Source organism: Lemur catta, chromosome 4 (genome assembly GCF_020740605.2).
Source record: "Lemur catta isolate mLemCat1 chromosome 4, mLemCat1.pri, whole genome shotgun sequence".
In the NCBI taxonomy this organism is placed as follows: Eukaryota; Metazoa; Chordata; class Mammalia; order Primates; family Lemuridae; genus Lemur; species Lemur catta.
The window spans coordinates 24,340,450-24,354,106 of NC_059131.1; the positions used below are offsets into that span (position 1 = coordinate 24,340,450).

Below are 13,657 nucleotides of genomic sequence, written 5' to 3' on the forward strand. Positions count from 1 at the left end.
TGCTTGAGGTCCAGGGGACAAGAGTGGGCAACCGTATTTGTAAGGAAGCCACAAATCTTCCTCCAAGACAGCAGTTTTCTGTTGCTCTGGGTGACGACCACTGTTCAGAGACCTGGAGTTGTAAAGTTATCAGATGTGAGGTTAAGGGAAGCCAAAATGACTGACTGGTTTAAACTATTTTAACTTACTGTGTCTGTCTTCTTTGTGGTGACACATCTGCTATATCCATTATTCAATCTGCAAAGCGTGGCTGGTCGTCTTAGTGGGGCAGAGAGACACATGCGAATGAGATGAAGGTTTAGTCCTCCTTTGGGGTTGTGCCGTGTTGCAGACCAGATATGGACTGCTGGGCCAGTTCATATATTACTGGAAAGATCTAATTTGGGGCCTCAGGGAAGTGGCTGAGGGTATGTGCATGGATCAGTGCTGCTGGAAAAACTTAAGGGCTTGCCATAGTAGCACCACAACAATAGTTTTGCTTTTTTAAAATTCCACACAGTTATGAAGGTAAGGTACTATGTATGACATTTCTTTGCCTTTCTAAGAGTATAATTAATTAAAAATAGTTATGTGTGGGAAACTAAAAATAATTCTCACTTTCAATCCCTCTCTCTCTCTCAATACAACCATCCAGGAAATACCTTCATTGGATCAAGAGAAAACCAAACTTGAGCCTGGTCAACCCCAGCTCTCCCCTGGCATTTCGACTATTCATCTGCATCCACAGTTCCCAGGTAGCCTGAGTGGATCTGTGCTGTTTGTAAGAGTATTCCCAAGAAAAGCTTAAGAGAGGAATGTTTTGTCTTTGGTTTTAATAATTCATTAGAATTCATAATTTAAGTTAAATGTGAAAAATGTACTCAAGTAGCTTATTATACTTATAATGTTACTGCATGGTGTTATAAGTATTATAATGGGAAAGATAATTTTTTCACTATTTTCTGTGCTCAGGAGTAGTATTCAGACATTATTGAAAGTCATCATGTGATGAATGGTCATTTTTTTTGGCTTCTGAGTCACTCTGTTATTCTTGCTAAATATTGAAACCTGAGCAATAAATTAATTCCCCCATGAGCTTTCAGGACCTATAACAGTTCTTTATATCCAAGAACTATTATGATATATTGTTAGACTAGATCATACTTGCATTTTGAAACAGGATCTCAATGCACATAACAGGCTTTAATTTTCTTTTTATCCCCTACTTCCTCATATAGTAGTGATTGAAAAAACATCACCTCCTGTGCCTGTTGAAATAGCTCCTGAAGCTTCTACGTCAAGTGCCAGCCAAGTGATCGCGCCTACTCAAGTAACAGGTCGGTGCAGTATCTGTTATGCAATATATCCTACGGAGGAGACGTGGGTCTGAACCTCATTTTATTTTGTTTATTTTTTTCACTCTGAACAAACAGCAAAATTTATTTCTGTTTTAAAACAACACTTGGCAGAAACAAAATTGATAGCTTTAATTCAGTGCAAATTATTATGGAGTTAGTACTATTTAGACAATTTCAAACTAATTTTTCAATATTTTCAGTTATTTATTAATATGTTTGTGTAGTGGGGGATTTGCTTTAACTCTTTGCCATAAGTTTTCACGCATACTTATTTGGCACCTCAATAACTAAAGAGGCAGGAGAGATATTCTTTACAGACTCTTAATTTTGTTTTGGTATTGTCCATGTGGATTTGAAAAGTAAATTCACAATCAGCCACCTCTTTTACTATAAATTAGCCTGTATTGCAACCTCTCCAAAATGCAAAAGTTGGAAGAAGAGCAGAATGTTCAGTGGTGCTCGTTAATGTGTTCAACTTTGGGAGAATCTGCTAATGCTCTCATTAATTTTCACACAGACTGAGTAGATTATTTAATGTTAATAAGACAAACTACACAAGTTTGATTAATTTCTTCCCCTCTGACTTAGAGGCCATGCTTTGCTATGTACCTGAGAAAAGAATTTTTAACAGTCCTAAAGTTGGCTAGAAAAATTACCTTTTTTACAAGTCATTGTACATGATGGCACTTGTTTCTCTATCTGTGTCCTCATTGGAAGGTGACTTCATTGATTGCAAGCATTGAACTTTTATCTTTGCGACCCTAGGACAATAGTCCAGGATTAGTTTTGTACTTTTTATTTATTTTTTTGTTTAACTAGATTTAGGAGGTACAAGTGGTTTTTTGCTACATGGCTGAATTGCACAGTAGAGAAGTCTAGGCTTTTAATATACCTGTCATCTGATCAACCTCATTTTAAATGCAGTGTCAAAAGTATAAGATTGCTCATGGCAGGATTAGTCATAATAGCAAATATTTGGAAGTAATCTGTTGTTAAAAAGGAGTATGTATAAATAAATCATAGTACATATGCAATGGACAATCACATAGTTATTAAGGTAACATTTTAAAAGAATAATTAATGTCATGAGGAAATACTATGGCATCATATTTGTTAAGAAATATAGGGCACAATATAATGATTCCAGTTTCATTTTTTTAATGTCTACAAATACAGAAAAGGAGACAGAAAATGCATCAAAGTGTTCAACTCTCATCAGTTATATTCTTTAATGTATTTTTATGTATTTTCAAAGTTCTTAATAAACATTTTAATTAGTGAAAAAATTATAAAAATGTATTATATTTTTAAGCAAATGCAAAAGCCTAAATGTTAACATCCTTAATGTATAATGAGCTCTTATAAATCAACAAGAAAAATTCTAACAATACAGAAATGGAAAAATAATATAATCAAATAATTCACAGGAAAAGACAATACCAAGGAGCATATAATAGAAAACTTCAACTTTACTAGTTGAAATGCAAATTAAAACAGGGTAATACTTTATTCTTATCAAATTAGTATTTAAAACCCAATAAAACTATTTTTATTAGGGTGAAATTGAGACTCTCACATTGCTGAAGGGAGTGTGTATCAGGATTCTCCAGAGAAACAGAACCACTAGTGTGTATATGGATATATAGGAAAAGCTCTATTATGAGGGATCGACTCACACAATTCTAAGGCTGAGAAGTTCCAGGGTCTGCCATGTGCTAGCTGGAGGCCCAGGAAAGCCGGTGGGTGCGATTCCAGTACAAACCCAAAGGTCTGAGAACCAGGGGAGTCAGTAGTGTAAGTCCCAGTCTGAGTCTGAAGGCCTGAGTACTGAGAGTGCTAGTGTCCAAGGGCAGGAAAAGAAGATGTCCTGGCTCAATCAGAGAACAAATTCTCCTTCCTCTGCCTTATTTATTCTGTTCCCACCCAGCCCCCAACAGATGGGATGATTTGCACCCACATGGGTGAGGGTGATCTTCTTTCCTCAGTCTGCCAATTCAAATGCCACTTTGTTCTGGAAACACTCTCCCAAGGTGAAATGCCCAGTGACTAAGGAGTACAGAAGTACTCACAGACTCAGTGATAGTTGAGGCATGCCCGCTCCAAAAACCATGGCCCTCCCCACACTTATTGCCTGGCAGCCACTCCGGTCTTACTGAGTGAAATGGTATAGAAAGGTTAGTGATTCTAAGTATTTTTAGAGTGGTACAATGAAATGATAGTGATTTTTAAAAATGGCCATGGCTAAAATTATTATTCTCTATTCTGAGATCATATATTTTTATTTACTTTATTAACCACGTCTATAATATGCCCTGCTTTGCACTGCAAGGTGTACGAATGTGATTTTACTATCTTGATCAGCAAGGATTTTCTAATCATTTACGTCAGTGTTAAAAATTGCAATGAGAGAATGTACTGTGCAGTTCACTAATTCTTCCTAAATACTGTACTTCCATTTTTCGATGTGAAGAGAAACTCTAGTTTTGAATGGGCATGGCTGACTTCAGTGGACAAACTTCTTGCAAACTAGCTTTGTAGAGGTTAACTAAATGCAGTTCCATCATTTAAATGCAGCTGCATGAGGACTAACAAATTGCAGTTATTTGGCTTCAACTGAACTATAGAGCTGATTGAAACGAATGAAAGTAGCTCTGCTATAGGAAGTTGTTAGATGACAACTTGTTAGAAGCTTAATTTGAGTTTGGCAGAAATACAGGGCTAACATCTGCTGTCACACGTTTGAAGCATGAATGTTTTCTTCCAGAAAATAAGTGATGCTGAATTTTTTTCTCGTGTAACAGTTGTAGGTACTCCCACTTTCTATAGTAAAAGAATCTTTCTGAAAGAACCCATGGGGAGAGCATTATAGAGAGTCTTTGAATTGAAATAGTTTGCAACTTAAAGCTGCATTATAAACAGTGATCTGCATTAGCACAAGAAGACTGTTTTGTATCAAATTTAATTTAAATTAAAATGTATATATTCCCATTGGTTTGATATGAGGGCCAAACCCAGATTTAAGGAGCAATCTAATCAATTATCTCAAGAACGTTATATAATGCTTTTTTGTCTCTAAAAACACAGAGGATATAAATGTTATTTGTTACTATTAGTTTCTCCCACAATTGAAGAATGTCATAGAATAATAAGAGTCTAAAATAAATATAATCAGCTCCACATTGCGTAGTGATGATATCTTTATGATGGTGAGATTGGAAGTAGCCTTTTCAGATTTAGTCAAACACACTTTGACATGTAATATTAATAATTATAAAGTGAACTGCATATTTGCAGGAAGTAAGTGTGATATTTTCCACTCTTAACAGCAGAGTTGGTGGCTTGCAGCATTATTGGCATACTGTTTTCAAATAAATTATATGTTTCAGCATATAAATTCTTGATTTAGCACAGTGTCTTAATAGCTGAAGGATAGGTTGGAGAACACTAACCTTTATTTCTCTGGCAAATATTTACAAAATGGGAACATCTGTTTCAATTGTTGTGAGACAGTCTATGCTCATGGTGGGGCAGTGAGGAAGCCAGGGCATTTTTGTAAACCTTTCCCTGAGTTAACATGTAATGCCTTCCTCTGGCTCTTCCTGAACTTTCTCCATGGCCCTTGCAGACCAGCCAGAAATTATCCTTTGATGTCTACAACTGCCTTGTGGAAACCTCTGTAATTATCATGGTTCAAACATTTTAAAAACTATTTGCTCATCAGATCTTTTCTAGAACTCAGAAATGACCCCTTCAAAAACGTTTGTCTCCCAAGCATATTACTGGTGTCATTACAGCTTCAATAAACTATGTATGCTGAGGGAAAATGAACTGTGTGTGTGTGTGTGTGTGTGTGTGTGTGTGTACAATCATCATGCTTCATTTCCAAACTCCATTTATTTTTCTATTCATTCGAGTAATGACATGATGAAGAAAAACGCTAAAGGTCAGCACACTCGCCTTCATATTTTGCCAAAAGCTTTCTTTTTCATTTAATTTTAGGAAATACAGTAAAGAGATGAAACTGTTGAATCCACCATTGGCCTTGTTGCTGGGATAAACAGAGCACTTGGTTTACCATTGGCTTTTGATCATGGCTCTTTTTCCAGTTTCTAAATGAATGCCAGTGAACAAAATAGAATAAGGTCCTTGACCCGGTCAAGGTGAAGTTGTTTCAGGGGGGCTCACAGGGTAGGAAAGAGTAGGGTTGTCCTGTGAAGGACACATGAAAGAGGCCAGTGGGAGCGCTCACGTGATCACCTCCCTGGGTAGCCAAGCATGCTGAAGGAGATGAGACATCTCCATTCATCAGTGTACCCCTGACGCCAGGAATTAGTGCTGTCTGTGTGCGGCTTTGCCTCTGGTGTGTCAGTGCCCTGTGTCTAGGTTTATATTGACACAGGCTGCTCAAAGAAATCTATGTTTCCACATGAACTGATCCATTCATTGGGAACAGGTTCCCATGCCTATGAGTGAGTGATGTCTTAGAAAAATATAAAGCATAGTGTCTTTGTCCTGAAAACCAGAAAATGCAAAAAATTCCCTTTTCTTCTTCAAGACGACATTCCCAGGACTCATCTTTCTGTGTGCTATGCATGTGCTCAAGAGTGCAAACCTAGTAGAAAAGGAAGGAAAGCACAGGGACAGATGGTGGGAGACATGTTTAAAAATTTTAAGATATACATACCAGTAATTTGTTTTTTACCTTAAAAAGGAAACACTTGATGTTGTTTAACATTTTGATGACTAGTGAGTAGAAAGCAGACAGAGGTGTTTGGAAGGTGTGTGGCCCTTTTCTGTCTACCTACAAGGGTGAATCCTGCCTGGCAAAGAGATGAAAGGGATCTCTGAGGTCAAATTGATGACAGTTACGTTAATTAATCACTTGTGTGAAAATGGGCAAACAATGTGGAAATCAAGTATGTTTCAGAAAATGTCCCCTCTGTCCTTTGATGTATCCCTTAGTACCCTCTAGTGGTGTCAGCGTAACATTCTCTTACATGTAACATGTGATCCTGTCAGTCAGGGTCAACATTTTCAAGCTGCCTCTCCAGGTGCTGCTTAATCTCTGAGGTAATCAGCTAAAAATCCTCAAACATTCTTTCATCAATATAGTTTCCACCTCGTAGCTTCTATGTAAGATACTGGATTGGAAGGAAGGAAAAGCCATTATTATACATATCCATTTCAATTCCTAAGGCAAAGAGTTATAATTCTTAACTATTTCTCCTATCTTATAGGTGACTTGAAAAGAAACTATTGAAATACATAGACCAACTGTGGCCTATGAATGTATCGCATTTGAATTAAGCATCACGTATTTTTGAAGACTTTTGTTCACATGTGTAAAAGTTCCATTTTGAAGCTGCAGGTCCAAAATGACAAATACTTGATCAACAAATTAGTATTGTGGGAGTGGGGCAGTGGCTACCGATCAAGTGTTTCATGAAAACCCCAGATGTATAGCCTTTTATTAAACCCTTTTATAGCCTTTCTGAATCCTTGCCCTGAGTATACCAATTCATCTTCTAATGAATTCATTTTCCTTTTGAAAATATTGTCAACATGTCTTTCTATTTTAAGAAAACGACAGAGAAGGGTATAAACAAAACTCAGTAAGTACAAAGAAAACCAAGAAATCTAAATAACAATAATTTTCAAAAGAGGCATCTGCCTATAATATAGAATAGATGGTTAGAGATGTGCTTCTCACACTATTTCACTAGAAAATTCCTGTAAACAGAGAAGAGAATTCTTACCTGAGGGTCTATGAGTATAACCTGGTGAAGATTTTTGGCACGTACAATATTTTGTAAGGAAGACTTTTCTGCTTATGAAAGTACTAATACATGCTCTTTGTAGAAATTTTGAAAAATATAGAAAAACATGAAGAAAATACCAATCTTCATACTCATGCAACTTAGATATATTTCCTTCCAATCTTCTTTTGTGTATGTATCATAGTACAATTGAGATCATAATCTATACTACAATTTGTGCTCAACTGTGTTTTTTAACAGATAAACATTGTGCTGTCTTGTTAATGATTATGTAATATTCTGTGCTATGTATGTACCATAAGTCATTGTTTGTGTTATTGCCAGTCCCTTAATTTTAAGCAGTCGTGTCAATCACCCGTTTTTAGCCTTTTAAATTATTTTTTCTATAATTTGATGATATACTGATTATAAACAAATTTTTCTGAAAGTGAATTAGCATAACCAGCTTCATAAAAAGTATAAGTAATTTGTAAATACATGGTTATTGCATACATGTCTCATACCTCCAGGTGATTTTGATAAGCAGCTTCATATGCTTCCTTTTTAAAATGACTTGCATGAGTAGTTTTAAATTCATAGCACAGTGAATCCTTTAAGAAAAATGAAGAATGTGGTTTTTGGTTTTGGAGAGCAACCTCAACTCCAATGTAGGTCATTTCCATTGTGAATCTTTGTGAAAGCACTGTTTTTCACATCCTTTTTCTGCAGAATGCATAGTGGGTTATTAATGACAATAGCCCTGCTGTTTTTCTTCTCATTCAAGCCACAGAGCCCTCTAACAAAGCTGTGCTTTTAGCTTGCCATGCTCAGGGGCACCCGTCTGCTTACCCTGAGAGATGCTTTGGCCTCTTCCAAGCCAGCATCTCTTTAGAGCCTTGTGTGCTATATGATGACAATGACGCAATAGCCCAAGGTAGTACTGGTATAAAAGTGCTATTAATTTTTTTATGTTCTTAAATGACTTCATTATGAACAATAGTAATACTGACTAACTTTTATTGAGCACGTATAGTGTGTCAAGCATTGGGCTTACATGCATTATTTAGGTTCCCCCTTTCATTTCATACTCTGAAGCTGGAATTCTGATTATTTCCATGTACACATGTAGAAAAGTGAGGCTTAGAATGGTCAGATCACTTGGCCCATGCTGCGGAGCTATGAAGGGCAGCAGGATGTGTACCTGTACTGTCTCCAAGCCAGTGCTTCTAACCACCAGCCGTACTGTCTCCACTGTGCCGTTATAGCTCTTTACAAAGGTCACTGGAAATAGAAAATATTAGGAGAGTAATTCATCTCCAAAAGCCATTTTTGAGTCCTTGGGTCCTTTTTGGATGGCCTCCACCTGGCCGTGGACTCCTGCAGCCCTGCCTCCACCGCAGTGTGTGTTGGTGAGTGGAGTGAGGACTTGAACGGGGTTAATTTGCACAGGCTTTACGGAAGAAGCCAGTTTCACATGGAGATCTGTAGGAGAGTAAGGGAGGAATTTAGCAGAGAAGATTTGGAAAAAGATTCCACTTTACCACTAGAAATAAAATATGCTCTCACTGAAATTGGCAAATTAAGAGGAAGATACATCTAGAAGTTTTGTTTTGGTTAGAAGTGGGAGGTCTTTCTTGGGGAATAATGAGAAATTTTGGAGGAGGTTGGATGTATTTGTTGGAACTCAAATATGGCCTGTTAATGAATGGAAAGTTACTATATATTTCTTATCAGGAGAAATCATATGATAATTCAAAAACCATCATGTATGATGAACTACAGTGAATAGAAACTGATTGATAGGCCATTTTGGAAATTGTTTTACTAAGAATTGCGTTTCTCATAACTTTCAACTTGGCCTCTTTCTGAATTTCTACTTCATCTTAGAAATTGTTTCATTTGGAATTATTAATGAATTTGGATGGGACTAATTAATCATTTATAAAGTAATCACATAAATTTATACTTGATGTCAGGCATCATCTTTGTCTTCTAAGTGCATACCTGGCAGTAAATTGCTAGCTAGTCAGGAAACACAGTAATGGTTTGCAAGTACAATGACATCTTTGTGTTTATTTCTTTTTTTCACATTATTTTGTTTACTTTTAAAGAAATCAATGAATGTACTGTGAACCCTGATATCTGTGGAGCAGGACACTGCATTAACCTACCAGTGAGATATACCTGTATATGCTACGAGGGTTACAAGTTCAGTGAACAACAGAGGAAATGTGTTGGTAAGACACTTTTGATTGACAAAAATATTAAACATCAAATATTTGCACATCTAGAACCTTATTTTAAGCCAGTTTAACCATTTGGGGAAAGTGTTACTGTGTTTAATTTTTTTAAATGTGTATCTCTCAGCTGTGGAGCTCAAAACAAGATTTGCTAAACTCCTCAGATTCTCTTACTACTTTGTTCAGTGCTGCTATCTCACCGAATGTAATGTGTTTACATAAAGGTGAAATAATTCCCAAAAATTTTTCAGATAAAGTAAATAAGAATAGCTACCTACAAACATGTATATGGCTATATATATGGTGCAGTAAAGAATTGTATTAATCTAAGTATATAAAATTTGATTTCTAAAAGAGATTTCTAAATTAAAAATCCATATATATTGGCGTGAAGTTATCAATGTATTTAGAAATTTAGAGATTGCATATATGCTTGTTTGGAAAAAATATATCTCAGAGAGGTGTAAGAAAGTTTAAGTCATTTAAATATAACTCTAAATTTAATTTCTCTTTTTAGAAAAAGAAAATTCAGCACTAAGTTATAAGGCCAATATAAAGCAACAAAGGCACATATCTAATTAATACTCCTTTAATATAAGTGGGTATTTCTATTTGGTTAGTGTTTATGTAGGGAGGGGCGACATCCAGCTGTTACGTGATGTGGCAGTTTCCCTTTCGTTTGCATATATTGTGTGTATCAGGTTTAGAATCTAAACTATTAAGTTGAAAAGGGAATAGAGTTGATCGAATCCAGCTCCACTTGTGTGCACAGTGAAGAGTCTGTTTCTGGCCTTTCTGACTCCGTGCTGACAGCAAACATCATTGCTTTAGATGATTTCAGTTATCAGGAGAGTCCTTCTGTGTTGCCCTGACATCTTTCCTTTTGAAACACCAATGTCATGGTTTTTTTATTTTAGCTTTTGAAACAATAACACTATAAGCTTCTTCCCTACACCAGTCACAGTCCTTCAAGTATTTGAGGAGAAAGACCATGTCTCCTTTCACTGTTTCCCTCAGTAATAAAGGTTGGTGGTACCCAGGGAATAGTATGATGGTATTTTGCAGAACAGCCCGAGCTCTTGCTACACAGGACTAATCTTTTTATATGTGTTTTTGTTAACAGATATTGATGAATGTACTCAGGTCCAACACCTCTGCTCCCAGGGACGCTGTGAAAACACTGAGGGAAGTTTCTTGTGTATTTGCCCAGCGGGATTTATGGCCAGTGAGGAGGGTACTAGCTGCATAGGTAATGGCAGTGTTCTTGCTGATGTACAAACCCTCAGATCTGGGGTCTCAGATCCCCCAGGACCCCAACAGTCTAATGGTTATTGAGACAACCAGGATTTTTTATTAAATACCTGTCACGACATAGCAATCTGCTAGATACCGGGAGATATAAAAATGGATTTTTTTTTCCTCCAACATTTTTGAAGGAAGCATGTCCACTATGTGATGCATTAAATGTTACTTTTGGACCCCACAGGAATCAAAACTCCATTTCAAAGTGTGTCAAATAAATCAAAGGGGTGATAATAGAAATCAGTTACTTCATTTTTAAATTTGAACTAAGCTGGGAGATGGGAGAGGTCTAAAATAGTATTCTGGAAAACAACAACTTGGCAGTGTTTTCTGTTCCGCGTAGATGTTGACGAATGCCTGAGGCCGGACGTGTGTGGGGAAGGACACTGCATCAACACCGAGGGGGCCTTCCGGTGTGAATACTGCGACAGCGGGTACCGCATGACCCGGGGAGGCCGTTGTGAGGGTGAGTGTGCTGAGAGAGCAAAGGGACAGAGACATTGCCACCTGTAGGTGCTGAGCACAGGTCACTGTGACCTGCAGAGCAGGGTCCAGACCCCAGCCAGGGCTGGCAGGCGCTTCGCCTGGTTTTTGTTTCTTTCCACCACCCCGAGCGTGACACTAGCTTCTCCAGACTCTTCCAGCTTTCTGGACTCACCGCCTCTTTGCCTCCCTTCGGTGGCTCTGTCTGGATTATTTTCCATCTTCATGCTCTTACTATTTTTCACCTAATATCTGCCTACCCTGGTATTTGGAGTGAAATCACTTTAGAACAATTAATTGCATAGTATCTTAGTACAAACCCAGACTTAATTACAGAATCTGGATCATTCATCTGGGAACATGGTGCAGGTGTAACCAGCGTTGATTTTTTTTATTTTTGACCTTTTCACATTGTCACATTCCTTTGTCTCAGCTGCTTTCTTTTACACGTGTTCTGGGACTTTCTTGCAGACTCCCTACAGAAGCACTGTCTGACCAACTCTGGGTCACATTCCAACTGTGCTAGATAAAATTTCTTCATTACTGACCACAGCAATGAGTCTGCTTTCATTATAAAGATGTTTTGAAAAATATTTTTAGCACAGTCAAAATTATTCATTTCATATTTCTGCTCACGCTCATATCTGAGTTACACGGGCTCATTTGGAAACCACTGTGGTACTTTTTTGTAATTATTTTCATGCAGAAGTACATTGAGCTTCTGCTGAAAACCTGCCATGGAAACATGAGGGCGAAGGAACAGGGGTCTCTGAGCGAGGGGATGCGGGCACAGTCCTGGTTCCTTGGGGTTCCCTGCCTGGCCGGCCGGGGGTCAACATCCTGTCTGACAGTCTGGGCTTCTCTGAAGGTCGGGAGGGGTAGACTAGGTTGGCACAGCCTGCTTTCAGCTGTCCCTTGGCGTCTGCATATTGGTTTTCTTCATAGCTCTAATGACCCAGGCCTGGAGGGAGAGCTAATTAGACATTTTTTGGCAGCCTACACTCGCCGCTCCGGCTGGCCTCTTGCCTTGGCCCCTTGGGTTCTAATCTGGAGAGAAGTGGGAGTGTTTTGTTACTGGATTTCTGATCGGCTCGGATCAGAATGGAGCCACAAACCCTCCCCCTATGGCACAGAAGCAATGGGACAAGCACAGGTGCAGTGTCCTTAGTCTCCTTCTGGGGAACTCCCCTCTGCTGTATGTAGAGAGGCAGCGTGGGAATGGGGGAGAACAAGGACTGTGGAATCAGCTCACGACCCCCACACTGAGTAACTACCTGACCTGGAGCCAGTTACTTAGCACCTTTGAGACTTAGTGCCTCACCAGCTTTCAGGGTTGTCATGAAAATAAATACATGCAGTAGCTTATAGGATGCCTGTCACCTTGTTAGTTTTATAGACTTTTTAGTTTCTTTAAATCACCCTCTTTCCTGACTCCTTTCCTGTTGACATAGATCTTCTCAATACATCTGTAGTTGCGGGAAGTTCTTAAAAGAGGGGTGGGTTTTTTGGACCAGCATTTATGTGCAGAGCAGTGCCCCTTAAAGAAGTCAAATACTGATCCTTCCGTTCTGCAGATAGTCCCAGAATGGGGAGGTAAGACATGTAAGTAATAAGGATAAGAAGGAGGAGGAAAGAAATTTGAAAATTATGTCATTAAATTGAAAGCTGATAGGGGAATATTCAGTAATACTGAATATATGAAAAATATTTAGCAGAAATATTACCAGGGTTCCCTGAGTAAATAATATATAATTCTATCCTCATGAAAAGGCATGAAAAGAAGGAACCAAGCAATGTGGCCGTGTTCTAATTTCATCATGGACCTGAACCAAAGGTCCCCGGGCTTCTGGCTCACTGAAGATTTTCTCAGCTGTCACTAGCGAAGCTGCTTTCAAACAGCACTGGTCTCCAAGGAGTCTATTGTAGTTCACAGACATTATCTCATTCATCCTTACTTTATTCTGTTAAGGTATTATTAGGTTATTAAGTGTGAAATGTCCGATTTCCTTAAGTATCTCTGACATTTCACTTTGACACTTCTTGTTTTATTTTTACATCCTCAATCTTGCAAACACATGTGTTGGCTTGTGATTATCTTTCAAAATTTTTTTAGAGCAATTTTTGTGAAACCGTGGATAAGTTAAAAATCCATGTTATTATTGAATGAGTTCCATCATGGAACCAATGCAGTGCAGACAGCTCAAAATACCAACAAAGGGTTTGGGAAGAATGTGGCTAGTGAACGCACAGTATGTGGATGGTTTGAGAAGTTCCATTCTGGTGATTTTAATCTTGAAAATGAGCCATGGGGGTGACCTGAGACCAAGGTGGATAGTGATGAGCTGAAAGCTGTAGGGAAAGTGAATCCATCTCAACCTACATGTGAATTAGCAGCAAGGTTTGATGTTACTATTCAAACAATATCGGACCGTTTGAAACAAGTTGGCAAGGTAAAGATACTGGATAGATGGGTTCCATGTGAATTAAACGAGTGTCAGAAGAGAGAAATTCTCTCGAAGCTTGCCTTTCTTTGCTGTCA

At 38.1% G+C, this 13,657-nt stretch overlaps 1 protein-coding gene across 9 annotated transcripts in view; it reads left to right on the forward strand.

Moving 5' to 3' along the window:
- Positions 1 to 13,657, forward strand: part of LTBP1 (latent transforming growth factor beta binding protein 1) — a 379,098-nt gene that overhangs the window by 258,920 nt on the left and 106,521 nt on the right. For all 9 annotated transcript variants that reach the window (XM_045549354.1, XM_045549355.1, XM_045549356.1 and 6 more), the window contains 5 exons: positions 635 to 734; positions 1,218 to 1,316; positions 9,205 to 9,330; positions 10,457 to 10,582; positions 10,979 to 11,101. In XM_045549354.1, the coding sequence (XP_045405310.1) occupies positions 635 to 734; positions 1,218 to 1,316; positions 9,205 to 9,330; positions 10,457 to 10,582; positions 10,979 to 11,101 (574 nt within the window). The remainder of the gene's footprint in view (positions 1 to 634; positions 735 to 1,217; positions 1,317 to 9,204; positions 9,331 to 10,456; positions 10,583 to 10,978; positions 11,102 to 13,657) is intronic.